The 25,802-nt window shown below is 37.5% G+C and overlaps 1 protein-coding gene across 3 annotated transcripts in view; it reads right to left on the reverse strand.

The window, feature by feature from the left end:
• The window catches only part of LOC149821564 (uncharacterized), a 119,026-nt gene that overhangs the window by 11,881 nt on the left and 81,343 nt on the right, over positions 1-25,802 (reverse strand). For all 3 annotated transcript variants that reach the window (XM_089981573.1, XM_089981572.1, XM_089981574.1), the window contains one exon: positions 21,039-21,143. In XM_089981573.1, the coding sequence (XP_089837699.1) occupies positions 21,039-21,143 (105 nt within the window). The remainder of the gene's footprint in view (positions 1-21,038; positions 21,144-25,802) is intronic.

Raw genomic sequence — 25,802 nt, forward strand, 5'->3', positions numbered from 1 at the left:
TTATGTGTTGAGTACAGGTGCCTGGTCGTGGTATTGGCTGATGCGTGATTGTGAAACACACTATTTTCTGTGTCACTTGTAGTTTGTCGTGAATTTATTTCTGGTGTGGCAAACTGTGTAGTTGTGGACTTGACTGACGTGTGATTATAAAACACGTTGTTCAAGTGAGTGAATCTGATTTTTTTGTGGCAGCTGAAATAGCATTAAATATTCAGTATGGGTGAAACTTCGAAATGTGATTCCAAAATTGAACATATTGGGGAGTATAAGGCTTTTGCAAATCCCTTCTCATATGGTTCTTCTGTAAGGTTGAATGAAACTAACTATGCGAGGTGGTCCAAAACTTTTATGATGTCGGTATCTGGACATCGTAGAAAACATATTTTGTTGGAACATGAACCCAATGAAAAGGTGGGAAAATACGTCACTTGGGACGAAGATAATGACATTGTTATGTCATGGATCATGAATAGTGTCGAACCCCATATTGCAGATGGTTTAATTTACTATAATACAGCCAAACAGATGTAGGACAATCTTCGAGATACGTACTCACAAGAGACTAATGTGAGTCGTATCCTGCAAGTCGAACAGGAGATATATAATTTGCAGCAGGGAGATCAGACCTTGGCCCAGTACTATGCCTCCGTCAAAGCTGCGTTTGAAAGACTCAATGCTCACAAGCCTCTTTGTTGTTCAAAGCAAAAGGATCATCAAGAACAGACTATGGTTGCTCGGTTTCTTACAGGCTTATCTTCAGAATTCTCTGTTGCAAAAGTCCAAATGTTGATTGGATCAGATGTACCTACTCTTGCTGACGCATACAATCGTCTGAGTAGACTTGTGATCTCTTTTCCACAATCTCATCCTGTGACCCAGTCATCTGCTTTAGTTGTCTCATCTGGTTATGGGCGTGAAAATAATCAGAATATTAGAGGACGAGGTCGTGGGAGAGGTATGGGAGGCAAAGGAAAACTTTAATGTACATTCTATGGAAAATCTGGACATTTAGAAGATCGTTGCTGGGATAAGCATGGTCGGCCAACCTCTTCTTCATCAAAGTCATATGCTCCAAAAGCAAATGTTACTACACTAGAGGCAACAAATGTACATGATAATACCTCTGCAAGTGACAGTATCACCCTCAGTCGAGCAGAATATGATGAGCTGATAGTTATTCGCCATTTGAGTTCCACCCCTCCTGTAGCCGATGTTGCCTACTCAACAGGGAATCATCTTCATCTGAATGATAGTAAGTGGATTATTGACTCTGATGCATCCATACATTTGTGTGAAAATTCGCTTGTCTTTTCAGATCTAAAGGATATTATTGTTCATCGAGGAGTCTCATTAGCCGATGGGAGTTCCTCACCAGTTGTTGGTCAGGGAAATATTTCTATATCCTCCACCTTACAGTTGAAAAATGTTCTTCATGCTCCCAACTTTCCTCAAAGTTTACTCTCTGTTAGTTACCTTACAAAAGAACTAAACTGTAGAGTAATATTTGATCCGATGGGTTGTTATTTTCAGGATTTGCTGACGGGGAAGAAGATTGGTAGAGGCTATGAAGAAAATGGAGTCTACTACCTACATCATCCAGTGGGTAATGTTTATGCTGCAGTGGAACACTCATCCAGTCCTGTTCAGTGGCATCGTCGTCTTGGTCATCCTTCATTGTCAAAGCTTCGTTATGTCTTTCCTCAAATTCCTTCTACTACATCATTTCAGTGTGAAGCATGTCAGTTGGGCAAGCATCATCGAAGTTCGTTCCCTTCGAGTCAGAGTCAGTCTAGTCATAAAGTTTTTGAACTTCTTCATGCAGATGTATGGGGTCCTAGTAAGATTCCTATTAGGACTCAGTATCGATATTATCTTGTTATTGTTGATGATTTCTCTAAGTTGTCACGGGTGTTTTTAATGAAAGAACGATCTGAAGTTCCAAGTATTATCAAATCATTAATTCTTGAAATAAAAACTCAGTTTGAATCTGTTGTCAAGATTGTTCGCACTGATAATGCTCTTGAGTTTAAATCAAAAGTTCTGGTACAATTTTACCAAGATCATGGCATTCAACCTCAAACTACCTGTGTCTATTCATCTCAACAAAATGGGGTGGCTGAGCGAAAACACCGGCACCTGCTTGATGTTGCCCGGACCCTTATGATTCAATCCAATGTTCCTGCGTTATATTGGGGTGATGCGATTATCACTGCTTGTTATCTGATCAACCGCATGCCTTCATCTTCTATGGGTGATCAAATTCCATTACATACCCTAAAACCTAATGCCCCACTCTTCTCTTTCTCACCAAAAATATTTAGATGTGTTTGTTTTATACACAAACTTGGCCCTGATCGTGATAAATTAGTTGCTCAAGCTACAAAATGCATATTTATAGGTTATCCAAAAAATCAAAAGGGATATCGATGTTATGATCCTATTTCTCGCCGAGAGTATGTCAGTGCAGATGTATCTTTCTTGGAATCCACTCCATATTACTCTAGTACCGGTTCCCCACTGCAGGTTGATCCAGCTGAGTCTTTTCCATTACCTATACCTCCTTTTCCTTTGGAATTTGTGCCCTCATTACCGAACCAAACTTCATCCTCTTCACGATTTAATAATCCTCCATTGGTATATGTGCGTAGAGCTCCACCTCCGCAAGTGCCTTCATCCTCTTCTTCTCTTGAGGTAAGTACTACTGACAATAGTGATCTTCATGATGATGATAACAGGCCTATCGCTCTACGAAAGGGGACACGACTGAAAAGAAGTGTTTTCTCTTGTTACGGGTCATGGATCTGGAGATCCAGACCCGTGACATTCACTTCTCATTAATGGCATTATGTAATATAATTTATTGTAATGAGGGTATTTTAGTACCCTAATTTTGTAATAGCATGTTAATATAAATGAGTATACACAGCAACCGACTCTAATGTAACAGGGTATCGGTTTTTCCCCAACTTCTCTCTCCCTTTCTCTATCTCTCTCTGTTTCTCAGCTCTCACGCATGGAACGACCTGGAGATTGAAAATCAAACATGGTATCAGAGCCACGCTTCAGCTGAAACTGGAATCGATCTCAAAGGTACGTCAGAAAGATCCTTCTCTTCTCGATTTCCTCTTCTAAGTCAAGAAAATATTTTTTTTTGTCTCCCCATCTCGTCTGAATTTTTTTTTCTGTTTACGACTGACCTAGTCCATTCTTTTCTTCTCAATCAGACCTGACATCATTCAGATCTGACGATAATCAGATCTGCCTTCCTTCTTCTCCCTACAGTTTCTGTCTTCCTTTTTTTGTCCCTTGAACTTGATCAGATCTGACGTTAGTCAAATCTGATCAAACTATCTTCCAACCTAATCTGAGTCAATTCAGAGAGGACTGAGTGACTCAGCCCAGATTTTCGACCCCAAATCCTTTGCTGAAAATACCTTTTTTCTTCGTTCTTCATTCTGTCATTAATATACCCTGTTTATCGTTCTTGATCACAGCGTGATCTAATCACGCAATTGGGGCCCTAATTTGATTCAGCTGCATCCTTGATCAGATCTGATCAAGCCGATACACTCTCATTCCTACTACTTTATCTCCTTTAGCTAGAAAGCATTGCGTCAATACTGAGTGGGAATTCATATTCACAAAATTTTTATGATTTTCATACCCAACATTCCATTTCCTATACAAATCAGAAATCTGATAGATATTCAATTTCTGTTTCAAATCAGAAATCTGATAGCCATTGATCTGAATTAGTTTCTGCAAAAAAAAAAAAAAAGGTTACAGAAACTGTAGGCAGATTGTGTTGAACACACTCTTAATTCTGTGAAACATGGATTCACTTCCTAGCCAGTCGGTTCTTTCTTCAAGTTTCATCAACCAACTCGTGTCTGAAAAATTAAATAATGGTAACTTCTTGACTTGGAAGAGGCAAATTATACCTTTCATTAGGAGTCAGGATCTTTCTGGACATCTGGATGGATCTATTCCAGTTCCTCCTGAGTTCATATCACGAGAAAAAAGGGACAGCAAAGCGGAATCTACTACAGTATATGTTAGAAATCCTGAATTTGTGGCTTAGATGAAAAGAGACCAAGCGCTAGTTGCTTATATTACATCTACACCGTCACAAGAGGTACTTGTAGCCATTCCAGATGACTGCACTGCCATCCAACTTTGGAACAGACTTGTTCAGACATACTCACAGGTTTCTCAGGCCAGGATTATGTTTCTTAAAAGAGAATTTCAAATGTTAAGAAAGGATTCCATGACCATCATGGAATATTTGAACAAAATGAAGGTTATCACAGATCAACTATCAGTTGTTGGAAGTACAGTAACTGATAAAGATTTGGTACAGCAAACCCTCAGTGGATTGGGACACGACTATCATATAATTGTCACTTCCCTGTTATGTTTACCTGAGCTGCCCAACTTTGAAGATCTGCGTGCAAAATTGTTACAATATGAGATGACTCTAAAGGGATTTTCTGAAGAATCATCTATGCATATTGGGGCACAAGAAGTTCTTGCTACAGGGGTTACTTATGCACGAGGATGAGGAAGCTATGATATCAAGGGAAAGGGAGAACAAGAGAGAAGTGGTCAAGGAGGTCGTGGATTATTGCCTACACCCAACACATATACCAATCCACAAAGACAGAGGCCAATTCCTACCTGCTTTTTGTGTAATAAAAAGGGGCATATCAAAGCTAACTGCTGGTTCAATCCCCTAAATAAAGGAAAATCAACACAAACTGAAGCAAAAAGAGGCACAAACAGTACAAAGCCCAACGGAGAAGTAAAGGAGTTATTGTTGTCAGTTTTAGCAGAATTGAATCTAAAACAAAATGAGCAAGGTACTTGGTATGTGGACTCTGGCGCAGCGACTCACGTTACTGGTGATGCAGGTAAACTCCTAAAACTTGTTCCTTACATTGGTAGAAGTAGTATAGTTACTGGAGATGGATCACACCACTCTGTCTCTCATATTGGAAACTCCATTATACCCTTGCCCGAATCTTCCATCAACCTTTCAAAGGTTCTTTATGCTCCTAATATCAAGAAAAACATCGTTTCAGTTTCTAAACTTGTTGATGATATCAAAGCCTCAGTTGAATTCACTCCCTCTTCTGTTCTTGTCAAGGATCTCTGCACGAAGGAGACGTTCGCTAGAGGAAAACGGGAAGGCAATATGGATGTTTTTCAAGATCCTTCAGCACATATTTGCTCTGCAGACCCAAACTTGAAGCTCCAATCACTGTTGCCTTCTGAAAATCGTGTTTTTAGTGTCTCTGAAGTCAATAAGCCAAACCTTTGGCATGGTCGTCTAGGTCACTGCAGTAGTAGTTTCATTGAAAAGCTTGTTTCAAATAACCTCATTCTCAAGTTAAGTTTAGGAATAAATGTCAATGACAACAAATGTTCTAGTTGTCTCTTATGTAAGAGCCATGTTTTACCATTTCATTCTATCAATAAAAGAGCTTCAAGACCTTTTGAGACTATCTGTTCTGATGTTTTGGGGCCTGCTCCAGTTGCTTTCATATCTGGAACTAGATATTATCTTTTATTTGTTGACAGTTATTCTCGCTATTCTTGGATATTTTTCATGAAACACAAATCTGAGACTTTCAAGTTGTTCTGTAACTTCCATTCCTTTGTTAAAAACCAATTTTCTTAAAACATTCTAAGTTTCCTATGTGACGGAGGAGGTGAATTCTCTTCCATTGACTTTACTAACTTTCTTCAAAGTAACAACAAACAAACAAACAACAACTACGCCTTCATCCCAAAACAATTGGGGTCAGCGATATGAACCAAAAAGAAAATTCATTTTGGGTCTTCCACATGAATCCTTTTCCTCCAATCATTTCTATCCAACGCCATGTCCTCGGTGAGGTTCAAAGCATTCATATCCTTTCCTATCATCTCCATCCAAGTCTTCCTAGGCCTACCCCGACCTCTTTTAACTAATATATTTTCCCATTTCTCCAACCTTCTAACTGGAGCATCATTAGGCCTTCGCTGAATATGTCCAAACCACCGTAAACGATTCTCTCGCATCTTATTTTCAATGGGTGCAACACCTACCTTCTTACGTATCTCTTTGTTCCGAATCTTATCTTTTATTGTATTTCCACACATCCATCTAAGCATCCGCATCTCAGCTACACTCATTTTTTGAATATGATGTCTCTTGGCAGCCCAACATTCCGTACCATATAGTAAAGCGGGTCTAATAGTCGTCCTATAAAACTTTCCCTTCAACCGCAATGGCATTCTATGATCGCACAGCACTCCAGTAGCACTTTTCCATTTCATCCACCCAACCTTTATCCTATGATTTACATCTCCATCAATTTCTCCATACTTTTGAATGATGGATCCCAAATATTTGAAATAATCATTCACCGGTATATCTTGCTCACCAAGCTTCACTACACTCCCATCACTACTTCGTTGCTTACTAAACCGACATTCCATATATTCAGTCTTACTCTTACTCAACTTAAAACCTCTAGCTTCCAATGCCTGTCTCCATAATTCTAACTTAGCATTAACCCCAGCTCTAGACTCATCAATCAAAACAATATCATCAGCAAACAACATACACCACGGTACATTTTCTTGAATTGATCTCGTAAGCTCATCCATCACTATCGCAAATAGGAAAGGGCTTAAAGCAGATCCTTGATGTAACCCAACCGTTATCGGAAAATTGGTTGTCACCCCTCCACAAGTGCGGACATTGGTTACTACTCCTTCATACATATCTTTAATTATACTAATGTACTTGAGAGAAACACCTTTCTTCATCATTGTCCACCAGAGAACGTCCCTAGGTACTCTATCGTATGCCTTCTCTAAATCAATAAAAACCATATGCAAATCTTTGTTCCTCTCTCTATATCTTTCAATAAGTTGTCTAAGAAGATGTATAGCTTCCATAGTTGATCATCCAGGCATAAAACCAAATTGATTCTCCGATATCATGACAACCTTCCTCAACCTAGACTCAATCACCCTCTCCCAAAGTTTCATAGTATGACTCATGAGTTTTATACCACGATAGTTTGTGCAATCTTGTATATCACCCTTATTCTTATATAAAGGCACCAAAGTACTCTTCCTCCACTCATTAGGCATCTTATTTGTTCGCCAAATCAAGTTAAAAAGATTTGTCAACCATTCTAAACCTTTCTCTCCCAAGCATTTTCAAGCCTCGATAGGTATACCATCTGGGCCAACTGCCCTTCTTGATTTCATTTTCATCAAAGCCTCTGCAATTTCTTTCTTTTGAATCTTGCGCATGAAGTCACGATTTATCTCATGAAAAGGAATGGAGAAGTCTCCAAGATCTTGAGCATGACTATCATTAAATAGCTTATCAAAATAACCTTTCCATCTCTCCTTAATCTCCTCATCTTTGACTAAAACCCTTTGCGTTTCATCTTTGATACATCTAACCATACCCAAATCCTTCGATTTCCTATCTCTCATCTTTGCAAGCCTATAAATATCCTTCTCGCCTTCTTTGGTATCCAACTTGTCATAAACCTCCTTATATACCTTAGCCCTCGCGTTTCGAACAACTTTTTTAGCTTCCTTCTTTGCTATCATATACTTCTCCAAATTCTCATTATCACGACTCTTACTTATATTTCTATAACACTCTCTTTTAACCTTAATAGCTAATTTGACATCCTCGTTCCACCATGATGTATCCTTACCTAGTGGTGCACCGCCTTTAGACTCACCCAATACCTCCTTAGCTACTTTTCTCATACCACCCGCTATCTTATTCCACATTGATTCTGAATCCTCCTCGAGACACCAATCAACTTCCTTAACTACCTGCTCTACAAACATTCCTTGTTTAGCTCCTTTCAGTGCCCACCACTTAATTCTAGGATCTATCCTATGTCTATCCCTTTTGCGGCATTGTCTAATTCTAAGATCTAAAATTAAGACTCTATGTTGTGTAGCTACACTTTCTCCTGGTATAACCTTACAATCGATGCAACAACCCCTATCTCTCTTTCTAAGTAGGAAAAAATCTATCTGACTCGTATTAACCCCACTTTTAAATGTTACTAGGTGAGACTCCCTCTTCCTAAACCAAGTGTTTGCTAAGATCATATCATAGGACAAACAAAAATCTAAAATCCTTTCTCCACTTTCATTTCTTTCTCCTATACCATAGCCTCCATGGATATTCTCAAATCCATCCCTACTAATGCCTACATGTCCATTAAGGTCACCGCCGATGAAAAGCTTTTCTCCATAAGATGTCTCTTGTACTACTCCATCTAAATCTTCCCAAAATTGATGCTTAATGGAATCATCTAAACCTACTTGAGGTGCATAAACACTAATAATATTAATAATATCCGTACCTAATACTAATTTAATAAGTAAAATTCTATCACCCTTCCTACGGACCTCAACTACATTATCTATAAACTGACGACTCATAACAATCCCTACTCCATTCCTATTCCTATTTATTCCTGTATACCAAATCTTATATCCCCAAGGTTCTATCACTTTAGCTTTCTCACCTACCCATTTGGTCTCTTGAAGACATAAAATATCAATCTTTCTCCTACACATAACATCTACTAACTCTACCAACTTACCAGTTAAAGACCCTATGTTCCAAGTGGCTAACCTAATTTTATGGTCTTGGACTAACTTCTTTACCCCCACCCGTCCAACAAAGTGAGGGAACCCTTGCCTATTTGACACCACACTCGGGCGCCGGTGTGACGCATCGCTTCTGGGCGACGACCTAGCAACCCTTTCTTCAAAGTAACAAGATAAGAAAAAAGGTGTCTTGCCCACACACACCTCAGCAGAATGGGATTGCTGAAAGGAAGCATCGCCATATTGTTGAGAGTGTGATGAGCATGATGCATGACAGTAGTCTTCCGATCACTTTATGGACAAAGGCTTTTCATTCTGCAGTTCATGTGATAAATCGATTGCCCATGACTGTTTTGGAAAACAAGTCTCCTTACTTGTCTCCTTTTGGTGTACATCCCAACTACTATGATTTGCATGTGTTTGGTTGTTTATGCTATTTCATGTTGATAGTTCAATGAGACATAAGTTTCAGGATAAGGCCGTGAAGTGCAGGTTTGTGGGTTATGCTGATGACTATAAAGGGTACAGGTGCTATGATCCGGTGAGCAAGTGCATCAAAATATCAAGAAATGTCATCTTCGATGAATTGAATTTTGATTGTCGATGTACTAGTTCTTCAGAATCAAAACCTAAAGTTGAGGCTTATTATCCTTGGTTGAATTATGAACTTCTCTCAGGAGCTAGTGATGTTTGCTCAAGTTGCACTCAAAAGGATAAGAGACCTGTGTCTACTGATGAAATGATTGCCCATGAAAATACAGACCCAATTTTGAATCCATAAAGGTATAAAGGCCTCGTCTACACTCGACGAGAAAGAGAGCCGCCCACCATAGTTAATTCGGATATGGACGCATCCTCTACATCCAACATCGTTGATACTAGAAGATCCACACGTTCTCGCCATCCAATTGAAAGGTGGGTCAGTTATGAAAATTTCTCATTAGATTTTCAACTCTTTCTAACAGCCTTGAATAAAGAAGATGAACCCACAACGTTCTCAAGCGTCAAATTCCAGAAGATGGATTGAAGCAATGAATGAAGAGATGGAAGCTCTACATGAATGTGGTACGTGGGATGTCGTACCAAGACCACCTGACAGAAACGTTGTTGGTTCGAAATGGGTGTACAAAATAAAGTATAAACCAGATGGGACTATAGAGCGATACAAGGCGAGACTTGTAGCCAAAGGTTTTACACAGGAGCAAGGACATGATTATGATGAAACTTTTAGTCCAGTGGTGAGGATGGGGACAATCAGAGCCATACTTTCTTTAGCTATTGAACATCAATAGACTATTAGTCAACTTGATGTGAAGAATGTTTTTCGTCATGGAGATTTGAGAGAAGAAGTATACATGGAACAACCCACTGGTTACGCAGAAGGCAATCCTACAAAATATGTCTGCAGACTAAAAAGGGCGATATATGGATTGAAGCAGGCATCTCGATCTTGGTTCGACAGCTTTTCTCTTGAAATACAAAAATATGGTTTTAAGAAATCACTTCTTGACCACTCCTTATTTATATTTAAGAACCAAGACACAATTACTTTGTTGTTGATATATGTGGATGATATCATCATCACTAGTAATTCCAATGAGCACATTGAAGAAGTCAAACATTTCTTGAATCAGAGGTTCAAAATGAAGGACCTTAACAAACTACGGTACTTTCTTGGAGTTGAAGTCGACAGTACTTCTGAAGAGATGACTCTCACTCAACATAAGTATACCATTGATATTCTCAATAAAGCGGGTATGAAAGACTGCAAACCCTTGAGCACTCTTAGCATTCTTCATCAAAAGCTTAGCTCTCAAGACGGAGATCCATTTGATAATCCCACACAGTACCGTAGCATAGTGGGTATGTTACAATAGCTCACTTTTACTCGCCCTGATATAGTCTACTCGATGAATCAAGTTTCTCAGTTTATGCAAGGACCATGTGAAGGGCATATGGAAGCAGTTAAACGGAAATTACGATATCTGAAGGGAACGGTTGGGGATGGCCTCATATATAAGCGAAAGACAAATGGACAAAATGCACATGAGATCGTTGTTTATTCTGATGGGGACTGGGCGGGAGACCCAGATGAACGGAGATCAGTATCCGACTATTGTGTTTTTGTTGGGAAGAATTTGGTTTCTTGGAGTAGTAAGAAACAAAAGGCTGTTGCCAGATCCAGTACAGAGGCTGAATACAGGTCAATGGCAGCCGCCACTGCTGAGGCCACTTGAATTAGACACCTACTGACAGAAGTCAGAGAATCGATCTCTCGATCACTTCTTTTGTGTGACAACCAGAGTGCCATTAGTATGTCCTTTAATTCAATCCATCACAGTCGTGCCAAACATATTGAAATAGACCAGCATTTTGTGAGACAAAAGGTAGAAGAGAAAGAGATTGAGCCTGAATTTGTTCGAACTACAGATCAAGTGGCGGATATATTTACAAAAGGATTGACAAAAGACAGATTTTGGATGTTAAAAGGCAAGTTGTTCATGGTTCAAGATCATGCACAACTTGAGGGAGGGTGAAAAGAAGTGTTTTCTCTTGTTACGGGTCATGGATCTGGAGATCCAGACCCGTGACATTCACTTCTCATTAATGGCATTGTGTAATATAATTTATTGTAATGAGGGTATTTTAGTACCCTAATTTTGTAATAGCATGTTAATATAAATGAGTATACACAGCAGCCGACCCTAATGTAACAAGGTATCGGTTTTTCCCCAACTTTTCTCTCCCTTTCTCTATCTCTCTCTGTTTCTCAGCTCTCACGCATGGAACGACCTGGAGATTGAAAATCAAACAACGACAATGTACCTTATATCCCATATCTCATTTTGTCTCCGATGACAGAATTGGAAATCAGATGAAAACTTTTATTTCAGCCTTATTTGCTGAAACTGTTCCTTTGAACTATCAACAGGAAGAGCTAGATAACCGGTGGAAGTTGGCTATGCAAGAAGAAATTGATGCTTTATTGTCTCAGCATACATGGCATCTAGTTGATTCCCCAGTGGATGCTGACATTGTTGGATGCAAATGGGTATATACAATAAAGTACAAATCGGATAGTTCTATTGAAAGGTATAAGGCCTGATTAGTAGCAAAAGGGTATACTCAGACTTATGGTATTGATTTCTTTGAAACCTTTTCTCCTGTTGCACAGATGGGCACCATTCATCTTGTTCTCTTAGTAGTTGTTCATCATGGTTGGAGCGTGTGTCAATTAGATATGAAAAATGCATTTCTATATGGGGATCTATCTGAGACAGTTTACATGCAACAACCTCCAAGATTCGAGGTTGAGGGGGAGTGTCATAAGGTGTGTAGATTGAGAAAGGCGATTTATGGCTTGAAACAAAGTCCGCGTGCATGGTTTCAAAAGTTGTTTGAAGTGATGTAACGCTTTGGCTTTAATAGGTCAGCGGCAGATCATACACTATTTATCAAGAAAACTAACTCAAGCATAGTTGTTATGGTGGTATATGTGGATGACATCATTCTTACAGGAGATGATGCGAAAGATATTGAATTCACAAAGGCTAATCTTCAAAAACACTTTATTACAAAAGACCTTGGTTCACTTAGATATTTTCTGGGTATAGAAGTTGCCAGGAGCCGTGAAGGGATGGTTTTGTCTCAACAGAAGTATGTTCTTGACTTATTAAAGGAAACTGGAATGTTGGGAGCTAAACCACCAAATATTCCCATGGATCATAAAGTTCAATTGTTTGAAGAAGGGTCAAAACCGGTTGATAGCAAAAGCTATCACTCACTAGTAGGGAAGCTACTTTATGTAACTGTGACCAAGCCGAATATTGCTTTAGCAGTAAGCAAAGTTAGCCAATTTATGGACAAACCAACTGAGGTACACTGGAATGCAGCTATAATGATTCTCGGGTATTTAAAATCTTTATTATTCAGGAAAGGTGGAACTCTGGAGATAGTGGTCTATTCTGATGCTGACTATGCAGGATCTGTAGTGGATAGAAAATCTACCATAGGATTCTGTGTGTTTTTAGGAGACAACTTAATTTCATGGAGAAGAAGCAAAATGTGGTTTCTAGGTCGAGTGCAGAATCAGAATATAGGGCTATGGCCCAAACAGCTGCTGAATTAATGTGGGTTCGTACTGTTCTTCATGATCTTCAGGTGAAGGTTTCCTCTCCTATGACCATGATGTGTGATAACAAGGCTGCCACATATATAGCGAACAATCCTGTCTTTCATGAGAGAACAAAGCACATTGAGGTTGATTGCCACTATGTAAGAGATACGATTCAAGCTGGTCATATCACTACCAAATATCTAAAGTCGGAGGACCAAGTTGCAGATATGTTTACAAAGCCTCTTGCTTGACCAAATTTCTCAAAATGTTGTGACAAGCTGAGCATGATTGATATCTATGCTCCAGCTTGAGGGGGAGTGTTGAGATTAAGAGGTTTTAAGTTTAAGTTTTCTTAAACTAGAGGTTATTTGATATTTAGTGTTTAATGAGGGTCTTGTGTGTAATTTTTTACTTTGGCCTCTCTCTATTTAACATAGAGATTAGCCCTAATCTAATTAACGAGTTTTCTCATTTTCACTGCCGTCTCTCTCTCTCTCTCTCTCTCTCTCTCTCTGTGGTAGTTTTCAGAACTTCTATAAATTCATAGGAAGATCAATCTTCAAAAAGGTTGGTTGATGCACTTCCCTGATGCAAGACCCGTTTTTCATGCAACCTCAAAATATGCTTGAGAAAGAGTTGAATAACACAAAGGAGTCAATATATGCTTTGGTGTACCGCTTATGGGCAAGAAAACACTTAGAGAATATGACCACTTACGGGTCAACACATGAAAACACAAGAATAAGCCACTAAGGGTTGAGAATCACACATAAAAATAATAAATATTATTAGAGAATAATTCCTTGAAGAAGCAATACAAATGAGAAGGGGTTGACCCCATTATATACAAGAGAGAGCTCTTAAAACTGTTTATATATATATATATATATATATATATATATATATATATATATATATATATATATATATATATATATATATATATATATATCCCATCATACCTGATAAAGGGTATTTCTGTAATTCTGCCCAATAGGGACATTTTAGTCTTTTCCTTTTTTCTCTTTTTTCCTTTTTCTTTTTTCTTTTTTTATTGTAAATGCATTAAATGCATAATGCATTGGGGATCCCAACTAAGAGTCGTTGGACCCCCAACGGTCACAATCACTCCTTGTTGGGACTCCCAATACCCTCTCTATCTCTCTCTCTCTCTTATAAATAAAGAGGCAAACCCCTTTGTAATGTGTAGCTTTTTATAAGCCCATTTCTTGCTTTATAAGATTCTTCCTTTTAGCAAGCCATTGTTGGCTTTGTGTTTGTCCATTGTGGACTTGTTCTTTGCATTTTGCTTGTGAATGTCCATTATAGGACATTGTGCTTATTTCCGCTTATTTCATTTCATGGTATCAGAGCAAGGTTGTACTCTTCTTGTCAAATTCCTTTTTCACCTAAGTCTCCTTGTAAGTTAGCATATCTTTTCTAGCTTCTCTTATCTCTATTTCACCATTCTAAAACCCCAACTACAACTCACCAAAATGGAAGGACAAGAAAAAGCTTTAGGAGGAACACAAATTAAAGCCATTGAAGAACACCAATTGTTGATTAAAGATTGAGAGAGTAAGCATGCAAAAATACTTGCATGGCTTATGAATAACGTGGAGCTAAAAATTTGTGCAAATATTGTCAAATTTCGCAAAGCTAACAAGGCATGGTTCTTCATGAAAGGTATCTACACTCAAAAAGACCTCGCTAGGCAATTTTTCCTCCAAGAAAATATTTGCACCATTAAACAAGGGAACATGAGTGTCTGTGATTATTTTAGCTCTCTTAGTCCCTTATGGGATGAGCTATCCCTCCTAGAACCCAAATGGGTAGATAATGATGATATTGAACTTAGAAGACAACAAATGGGAAAAGAACACTTTTTCAATTTTTGCATGGGCTTAGACTGGAGTATGAGCAAGTTAGATCTTCTCTCCTCCATAGATCTAAGTCTCTTCCCTTAGAAGATGTCGTTGCTGGAATATACCAAGAAGAAACCCGTCTTGACATAGTAGAAGGAAGAGATAAAGTCTTAGCCATTTCCAAACCCAGAAATCATGTTAGGACTTATAAGCTTCCGTATTTTGGAAGACAATAACTATAATGGCAACTATAAGAAAGCCATATGTCATCATTGTCAAGAACCGTGACACATAAGGCCCAATCGTCCAAGGATAAATGAAGCTCCAAAGCCAAGAGTTGCTTCCGTTGAAGAAAACACACCAAGGAAGGAAGATTCAACAAAAGAAAGGGCTTTATTTTGTCTTGCTCAACTATCTGAGGCACTCCAATTGCTACTCAAATCTACATCTACATCGGGTGCCGCCATTGCCTCCTCCTCTCCTCCAGGTATGTCCTCTTGGATCCTTGACTCCGAAGCGTCCTTTCATATGACACCTTATGAGAATGGGTTATCCGACTTATGTTTTAATTCAAAAAACTCTTATGTTTCAACTGCCGATGGCACGCCTTACAAATCAAAAGTTTTGGAACTTTAAGTTTTTCCAAAAAATTCCTAGTGTCAAATGTGAGGGTGGTACCTCAACTACATTTAAACATTCTTTCTGTTTCTCAAATATGTGATCATGGATGTGAAATCGCCTTCTCAACTAAGGGTTGATCTATACAGGATCTCCGGTCCGGGAAGCAGTTTGGGCAAGGCTATATGAGGGGCAGATCTCTATTACATGAGCAACTTGAAACTTCCTCCCGACTCTTTTTCTAACTATGTCCAAGATAAAAATATTGAAACTTGACATCAAAGACTTGGGCATCCAAGCTTCTCAAAAATGTATTTTTTTCGTTTGGAAAAAAAATTTGTAACGAGAAATATTTTGTTTGCAAGAATTGTATTTTTGGAAAGACGAAATCTATTTCTTTTCCAAATAGAACGTTTTTTACTAAAAGACCATTTGAGTTAGTTCATTCAGATGTTTAGGGCCCTTCTTGAGTCATATCGAAAGGTGGGTACTCCTATTATGTTAGCTTCATTGATGATTTTACTAGATATGTATGGATTTATATTTTTAACTTAAAATTCGATGTCTTCGCCTTTTTTAGGAAATTTCATATGATTGTCAAAAATCAATTTTTAAGTAATATCTCTATTCTTATATCTGATTCGGGTGGAGAGTGCCTATCAAATGAATTTCAAAATTATTTAGAAACAAATGGAATTTGCCATAAAAAATCTTGTCCTAAAACTCCTCAACAAAATGGTTTAGCTGAAAGAAAACATAGACATATTATGGAAACCACTAAGACACTTCTTATTTATAAAGAAATTTCGAAAAGCTATTGGGCCGAAACCGCTTTAACATCAACCTACTTGATAAATAGAATACTATCTTCATCCTTAGAAAATACATCTTCATATAAAAAACTATTACAAAGAACTCCCAATTTTAATAGATTAAGAATTTTTGGGTGCAAATGCTTTGTTCTTTCACATAAAAGAGATAAATTATCTTCAAAAGCTATTGAGCGCGTATTCTTAGGATATAGAAAAAATAAAAAAGAATTTAGATGCTTCGACCCCAAAAGCAACAAATTGTATGTTTCTAAAGATGTAATTTTTTTAGAAAATGAAAATGGGTTTGAGAAAACTAAAGATATTGATTAAAGCGAATATGCTTTTTTGTTTAATCTTCTTCCTCAAAAAGAAGTGTCGCTTCAAGAAGAGGTGATTTCTAATGATAATTTGTTGAATGACCAAGAGGACATTCATCTCAACAATGTTGAAAACGAAAATGAAAATGATGTCATTGATAGTAGACCAATTCAAACCTATGTTCGGCGTGATCAACAAGTTCCCATAAATGCTTTAGAAAAATACTCTCAAGGGTCCAACATAGAAGAAACCTCTTTGAGAAGATCTGGTTGAGTCTCCAATCCTCCTAATAGGTTTGTTTCCTATGAGTCTCTAACACCAAAATATAGGTCATGCCTAATTGCGTTACACTCATTCCATGATCCATCTCACTATAACGAAACCAAAAATATTCCCCAGTTGGTCGAAGCCATGAACTTGAAACTTAATGCTCTTGAAAAGGCAAAAACTTGAAAAATAACCTCATTACCCACGGGAAAGAAATCAAATGGATGTAGATGGGTCTATAAAGTCAAAACTAAGAGTGATGGGTCATTAAAACACTACATAACTCGACTAGTAGCAAAAGGATACGCTCAAGAATATGATATTAACTATGAGAAAACTTTTGCTCCCGTAGTTAAGATAACCAGTGTTAGGACTCTTATTGTTGTTGCTTTTGTTAAAAAATAGCTTATCTATCAATTAGATGTTAAGAATGCATTCTTAAATGGAGAACTAAATTAAGAGGTTTACATTGACCCTCTGCTAAGAGTGTGTATTGGTAATAATAAAATTCTTAAACATAACAAAACCTTATATGGATTAAAACAAGTACTAAAGGCTTGGCATGATAAATTTAGTAACGTAATGACAAGTTTGAATTTTCGCTCTTGCTATACTGACACTGCTTTGTTTGTGAAAAGTGCAGGGTCTTCAATAGTTATTCTCTTGCTTTATGTTGATGATATGATCATCATTTGAAGTGATGAACAGGGAATTAATGATATTAAGAAAGTTCTAAAAGAAAATTTTGACATGTCTGATCTTGGTTTCCTAATATATTTTTTAGGTATTGAAGTAGCGTACTCTCCACAGGGGTACATTCTCTCTCAGATGAAACTTGCAGCTGACATTTGTTTAAAGTTTGGCATCACATATGACAAGAAGACAGAAACCCCTGAAGTTATTAATGTAAAGTTGAAGATGGAACTCTTCTTAAAGATCTTACTCCCTACCGCCAACTTGTTGGGTCTCTGACATACTTATCCATCACTCGACTAGACATAGCTCATGCAATTCACTCAGTCAGTCAGTTTCAACATGCACCTACAACCGTGCACATGATTGCAGTCTTAAAAATCATCAGATACATTAAAAATACTATGACTAAGGGAGTTTTTCTTTCTTCTTCCTCGTCACTTGATTTAATTGCTTATATTGATGATGATTGGGGTGGAAATCACAATGATAGAGTCTCAACTACTGGTTTTTGTGTATTCTTAGGTGACTATGATTTTCTGGAGATGCAAGCAACACAAAGTATCATCGTCCTCAACGAAAGTTGAATATCGTGCAATGGTCACTACAACCATGGAGCTTGTGTGGCTTAGAAGTCTCCTCAGTGATATGGGCATAATCATCTCTACACCTTCGAAGATGTGTTGTGACAATAAAAACGCAATTTATATCGCAAACAACCACACCTTCCATGAATGTACTAAACACATTGAGATGGACTGCCACTATATTCGTGATGAATATCTAAGAGGGACCATATCATGGGCGTACGTTACATTCGAGTACCAGTTGACGAATTTCTTCACCAAAGCTCTTGCTGCTCCTCGTTTTATGTTTCTTCTCAACAAGCTTTCGGTCATGTTCCCGTAAAGCTTGAAGGAGGGTGTTAAAATATATGTATATATATATATATTGATATCCCATCATACCCGATAAAGGGTATTTCTGTAATTCTACCCAATAGGAGAATTTTAGTCTTTTCTTTTTTTCCTCTTTTTTCCTTTTTCTTTTTTCCTATTTTTATTTTTCTTTTTTTATTATAAATGCATTAAATGCATAATGCATTGGGGGTCCCAACTAAGAGTCGTTGGACCCCCAACGGTCACAACAACTCCTTGTTGGGCCTCCCAATGCCCACTCTCTCTCTCACTCTTTTGCTTATAAATAAAGGGGTAAACCCCTTTGTAATGTATGGCTTTTTATAAGCCCATTTCTTGCTTTATAAGATTCTTCCTTTTAGCAAGCCATTGTTGACTCTGTGTTTGTCCATTGTGGACTTGTTCTTTGCATTTTGCTTGTGAATGTCCATTACAGGACATTGTGTCTATTTTCGCTTATTTCATTTCACCAACGACTCTTTGTTAACTCCCAAAAAGCCCATGAAGACTGGGAATTATTACATAAAAAAGAATAAAATAAAAACAGAAAATAAAAATATAAAATACTTATTTCTGTTGTACATGAGAAAATACCAAAATACCCCTAAACTATGAATGTAGAGAAATGTACAGAAATGCATACGTAAACATATGTTTACATTTAACAGAACTCACATCCCCTTATTGTGTTGTGCCTACTTAGTTTGTGGATATATTTGCATAATTAAATTATCGTGCCTTCAACATGATGCTAACTAAAATTTAGTAAATTATGTGTGCATGTGTGAAAATATATGTAACATACACAACATAAGTGTGTGTATAACTTAAATTTAGATGCCCTTTTTATTATCACACCTTTAATGCAGCATAATGTTAACAACATAAATTTTTAATTGTTGACATTATTTGAGTCAATTACTACATTTCATACCAAGACCTCTTTTGTAACTCGGGGCACATTTGGTAACGTCTCATCAGATACAGACTTTCATGCAATTGAGAGAACAAATCTCATTTGGGCCATTTTCTCATGCTAATCAAACATGAGAAAATAGCATCTTTGATTCATTTTCTCACCAGTCCATGTGATTCAAACTCTCACAAGGTGCCTGTTGATTTTTGAATCATACAATTTGAAATCACACGATTCACAGCCTGCAAGTGGATGTGAATATTGGGCCATTTCAAAGCCCAACATTATTCTTCCGCTTGATGTAAATAAGGCCATAGCAACATCCAACTTGCTGGAAAGAAGAGGTCATCACAAGAAAATAGGTGCTGGCAACTCTTACCAACACCATATCTTAGGTGTTTTCTATTTTGGCTCACTGGAACCATCGAGAATCACCACACTAACCCATGCAGAGGTTGAGGGGGAGCTAGCTGGAAATGCCTTTCCCGCAAACTCCACTACTCTCCCTGCCAACCCAATCAGAGGTTCTAGCTGGCAAGCATCGATTCCTTTTTTTTTATGAGGTGGAGTTCGCAACTCCACTTGTCTTTGCCAACCTGAGCTCACCCGTGATCTAGTAGCTTTTTTATTCCTTTTTTGTTCTGAGGCAAGGTGGAGCTCGCCCATCTTCAGTCCCTGTTGACCTAATCAGGGGCTCTAGTTGGAGAGCAACTGAGCACCACTTGTAAGACTTAGACGTCTAGTGTTTCTTGAAAAAATCATTGGATTGATGGGATTTGATATGATACTTATGAGTAGATGATATCAATGAGATTGATATTCAAATCTTTCTTCTTAGAACATATTGTTTTGATCCCATAAGTGGGGCTGCCACCAGAAGCAGAATTATCATCAAACAATCACACCCAATAATTCCACACCAACATTATTTGATTTCAAGATCTGAGTGATGCCTATTGTACGCTCTTCAAATTCTACTAATCCACCTGTCATTACTTCATCAAGACCATGAATACAAGCAATGTCATTGCCCACTTGAAATATGGTACTAGTGTCCTCAGTTACTTCTCTGTTATATTAGGGTCCATAGAAACCATGTTTTCATCCATAACATCCCAACAGCCTATATCAATCAAAAGTTCTATTCTATCAGAACTACTTATTTTCAAGTGATATCCACATTACAACAACAACTACTACGCCTTCATCCCAAAACAATTGGGGTCGGCGATATGAACCAACAAAGAAAATCATTCTGGGTCTTCCACATGAATCCTTCTCCTCCATATTTATTTTTGAACTAAAAATTGTCTTATAATTTAATCCCATAAGAATTTTCACATGGAACCCATAGATGTAAGCAATTTTTATATGCCACGATTAATATGCATATTTTATCATGATATTAGCATTTATATTTATATTGCTTTACAAAGATTAAACTAGGTTATTAATTTTCTACAACCAACATGATTATAATATCATAAGAATTCTCACCAGCATCATCATCCCACTTTGTATAGTTGCTAAAAGTTCACAATAATTGTCATTATCATGTCATTTTGACTTGAATCAAGGTATTTTATTTCCTTTTTGCAAAGTTTCTTTTCTTTTTAACCTTATAAATTATTCCATTTTAAAGTTTTCCAAATTTTCTCAAAAGATTAAAAACTTAGCCAAAAGTATCACAAGGTCAATATCAAACACTGGTTTTCACTATCAATCAATGAATCCAAGAGAAATTAGTGATAAACAATGCTAATACCAAGAATATAACTAGGCTAATCTTTGTGGAAAGAAAACAAAGAATAAGTGAGAAAAAAGAAATGCTTTGGTGATGTATAGTAAAGAAAGGCATAAAAAGCTAACCAAGGCCATCTGGAATGCCTGCAATATGGTTTCAGATTCCCTTGGGACTTGATGATTTTTCATCACATATTCAAGAGAGATTGCAGCAACATCCATGACTTCTTTCTGCATAGGCAAGAATCAGTAAACAAATTAGCAAGCAGGGTATAGGAAAATTGGCTACGCATTACCGAACATATATGTATAAGACAGTGTAATGAATCAATGGTGCACGAATACAATGCCAACAAAGGGCCACACAAGTGCAGAACAAAACCGTGGTCGCTAATGGACCAAACACAATCTCATAAAAGAGATAAAGAATATGAACTTTTACAAACAAAAGCTTATATAAAAAAGGAATTTTATAAACCTCACACAATGCTTCTAAGAGCATACTTTACAAGAGTATAGTGAGGCTCTATTTATAGAGCCTCACCTGAAGTGAGGGAGGCAGTCCGACGACTAGTTGGACTGCATCCCAATAGTCACATTTTGCATTAATTACAAAAAATTAAAAAATAAAATAACATGTCAGTCCCTAATGGACTGTACTAAATACAAATACTTAAAAAAGACCAAAATACTCCTAACTGATATACGTATATCAATCAGGTATATATACAGTCTTTTAACACCCCCTCAAACTGACGGTGAAATCATTGAATGTTTGATAAAAAGATACAAAAATCTAGATAGAAGAAGAGCTTTCATGAAGAAGTCCGCAATCTGAAACTCGGACAGAACATATGGCAAAGTAATTGTTCCCTTCAAATATTCTTCATGAACATAGTGACAGTCCATCTCAATATGTTTTGTTCGCTCATGAAACGTGTGATTGCTAGCTATATATATGACGCTTTTGTTATCGCAGCATAGTTTTGAAGGTTCTGACACATCAACACCCATATCTAAAAGTAGTGTTCTCATCCACATGACCTCGGTGGTTGTTATAGCCATCGCCCTATACTCAGCTTTCGTAGAAGATAAAGACACTTTCTGTTGCTTTTTGCATCGCCAAGAGATAAAGAAATCACCTAAAAACACACAAAAACTTGTAGTTGAGACAGTTATTAGGATCACCTCCCCAGTCAGAATCAGTATAAGCAATAAAATTTAAAGATTATGAAGATGATAAGAATAGCCCTTTAAATATAGTTTTCTTGATGCATCGTACTATTCTTAATATTGTACTCATGTGAACCAATGTGGGCGCATGTTGAAATTGACTTGTAGTGTGTACAACATGCGCAATGTCTGGCCTGGTAATGGATGATAAGTTGTCTATAAGGAGTTGGATAATCTAATAACACCTTGTCTTCAACTCTCATTTTTGCATTTATCACTTTAGAAGTATTGGCATATTTTGTGTCAGTGATTTCCGAGCATGCAATAATATCAGCAACTGCAAACTTGATTTGAGACAAAATACACCCTCTTAGCAAGTAGGCTACTTCAATTCCTAAAAAATATCTCAAAAAACCAAGGTCAATCATATCAAAAGATTTTTTAAGCAAAATTTTAATTTCTTTAATTTTCTTCTGATCATTCAGAGGGATGATCATATCATCAACATATAAAAGGAGAATAATAAGTGTGGTACCTGTAGATCTTATAAAAAAGGCAGTACAAATGTAACAAGAACTAAATCCAAGATTCAACACAATACCACTAAACCGAGCATACCATGCTTTAGGGGCTTATTTAAGTCCATATAAAGCTTTTTGAAGATGAAGAACCGTACCATTTTTAATAGTCAAACCAGGGGGAGGATCCAAACTGATATATAGGTCATTTTCTAATGGATGCTAATGCAACTAGAGCCCTAACTGTGGTCATACGAGCTACTGAGGTTGTAACGACCCCAACTCCAAACCGTTAAAAAGTGAATTTTTTTTTTAAAACAATTGCAGAAACAATCTCAGAGACCCGAGCTCTTACAGTCGTAACCACATCCACAACCATAAAAGATCTTACATTACCATTACTGAAAGCAATCTAATTTTATTCAATATGAAATGTCTAGACACATGAACATGAATAATAATAACAATAGCAATAATAAGAACAAGTCTCTAAAGTAGATCCCCTCTATCCAAAAAGAATACTGTCTAGTAGTCATGTAGCCCTCGTAGCACTCTGGAGTAGCAAGTCCCATCATTGAGTCTCTGCAACTGTGAAAAACACAAGTAGGGTGTCAGAATGTGAGATCCTACGTACAAATCTCTCTATCAACTCAAATAAGAATAAGAGAATAAAAATGAGATTCACGCAGTATATTAGAGAAAATGTGACAACTATCTCATGCTTTAATTGATCATTTATGCATTATAAGAACAAGAATTATATAACAGGAGACATCACCTTCCAGAGACCGATAAAATTGCATGAGCTAATGCAGAACAGTAAAATGCATGGATTCAATGCACATGTCTGAATAACTTATTAAGTTATTATCAGAGTTTTCTTTATGTATGCATGTCTTTATTAAATACACACATTTTTGTTTCTCTTTTTATTACTGTAACCCGCGGATACTTAAACGGGTAAACAATTCTCGAGTTTAAGTTGGATCCCCAGTTGTAGCTTAACACACACATTGGTATTTTAATATTGGGCCTCCTTCTTGACCATCGACCGAGTTCAGGATTCAGCATCATTCATCGTAACATTAGAATTCAGCATCAAATGTCAGCAGGATATTAGAAAAATCAGTATCCACTAATGTCACTTTCTTGATATACCAATTAGCACAGTTGTGTCTACACACCACTCTTAGGTAAAGTGGTGGAATATACCTAAAACAATGGTCGAGAGGTGAATAACCTAGTTGGGTTCAAGGGCACAAACACACACGGAGTTTTAGTATTCTCACGGCTCCCCAAAACCATAGTCCAGGATTCCCACGTTAAAGAAGGGACATTCAGCAGAACATTAATTACACTATTTTTCATTTATCTTTTCATTTAAAATAATGTTTTATTTCAATTCTTTGTTTTGCAATTCAGCATGCAAAAACCAAACATTCATTTCGCATTTCATCATGCGAAACTCATCACGGGACCTGACCCGTTGTCACATGAAACAGTACAATTTATTTAAAACATTTAGTTGATTTTTGCGATGCATAAACTAAACATGGAGCAATACCTGCTCAAGGCCCATACGGCCTATGATGATACATTTTTTATCATTGATGCATCCATATGCAAAAAATCATAACAAACATGTCAATTAGAGATATGCAAGAACCAAAACATTCATATGTATGTATTCAATATTCATATACATGCTTTCTTGCATGAATTATCTCCATTAAAAACATGTGAACACTCATGCAATTATGTACATGCAAAAACATATTAATTTCATGTGTGCCCATGTACATAAAAGCAACCTTGCATTCATACTTATTCAGCATAGTATATCAAGTCTAAGCATGTGAGAATTATCATTTGCATGCATAAGGCTAAGTCTAAACACAAACAGCAAATTCTGGAAATTTGCAGGCATGACTGAAAATTACATATGCTAATTTGATCCTCGCTTGTGCATAAATTGAGCATTCAACGACATATGAAACATGTAAGTATTTCGCACATGTAACTCGAATATCTTGTTCAAAAGGTGTATTTTCAAACACATAACAATATATATGTATCTTTTCTTTTTCACGACCTTGCTTAGCCGACAAATGGTTGGGTCTACACAGGATGGCCACAGACTGACAGGCCAACCGAACCTACCAGCCCCAAAGCATAAATGTATATACCCAACCGACTGGCAGCCAGCTGGGGTTTTAAAATACCCGGCAACATTGCCAGGGCCTGGTAGACCAGCCGAGTATGATAATTCTCACATGCTTAGACTTGATATACTATGTTGAATCAACTATTAATGCAAGGTTGCTTTTATGTGCATGGGCATACATGAAATTAATATGTTTTTGCATGTACATAATTGCATGAGTGTTCACATGTTTTTAAAGGAGATGAAAGAAAGCATGTATTTGGGCATGAGTATGTGAACACATGCATATGAATGTTTTGGTTCTTGCGCGTCTCTAATTGGCATGTATGAATGTGCATTGAAAAAGCATGTTAAAAGAATGCATAAGTGGCATGTTTTTTTATGATTTTTGCATATGTATGCATCGATGATAAAAAATTGATCATCGTAGGCCGTATGGGCCTTGAGCAGGTGTTGGGTCGAGTCAGCCCAGCAACGGCATTTTTTTTTTGAAACAACACCTGCTCAGCCGAACAGGATTCGGCTGGGCCTAGTAAAGTAGTATACAATGCATGCATATAAAGCCGCAGATTTAAACTCAGGTAAGCATGTAATATGCATATTCACGTCAAGAATATATGCATGTTCAGATTTGCACGGATTCATCAACAAATAAATATGCTTATGCAAATTTTCAGTTAGGTATCCACGTACAACAAATTCACTTACAGGAAATACATGCATATAATATATATTTTTTTAGCCAGCAGACCCAATCGGGTCGGCTAGGGCTCGGCTCCAGCCCAACCGAACTCAATTGGCTGGTCTGGCAGCCCCTACACATGCCCAGACCGGGCCTGTGTACAAGCTGCCAAGGCCTGGCAGGCCAGCCGAGTATGCAGTCAGCCCTGCAAAACCAAAGAAAAAAACTTTTTTTTTCATGAAGACTGGCCATGGCAGAGGTCTGCCAGGCCTGCACCAATCCAGCCGAGTGGCTGGACTGGGCCTGGCAGGGCCAAGCCTGCCCAGCCAAGTCACTCGGCTGGGCTGCCCAGT

Source organism: Nuphar pumila, chromosome 11 (genome assembly GCF_984573655.1).
Source record: "Nuphar pumila chromosome 11, dmNupPumi1.hap1.1, whole genome shotgun sequence".
NCBI classification, from domain to species: domain Eukaryota; kingdom Viridiplantae; phylum Streptophyta; class Magnoliopsida; order Nymphaeales; family Nymphaeaceae; genus Nuphar; species Nuphar pumila.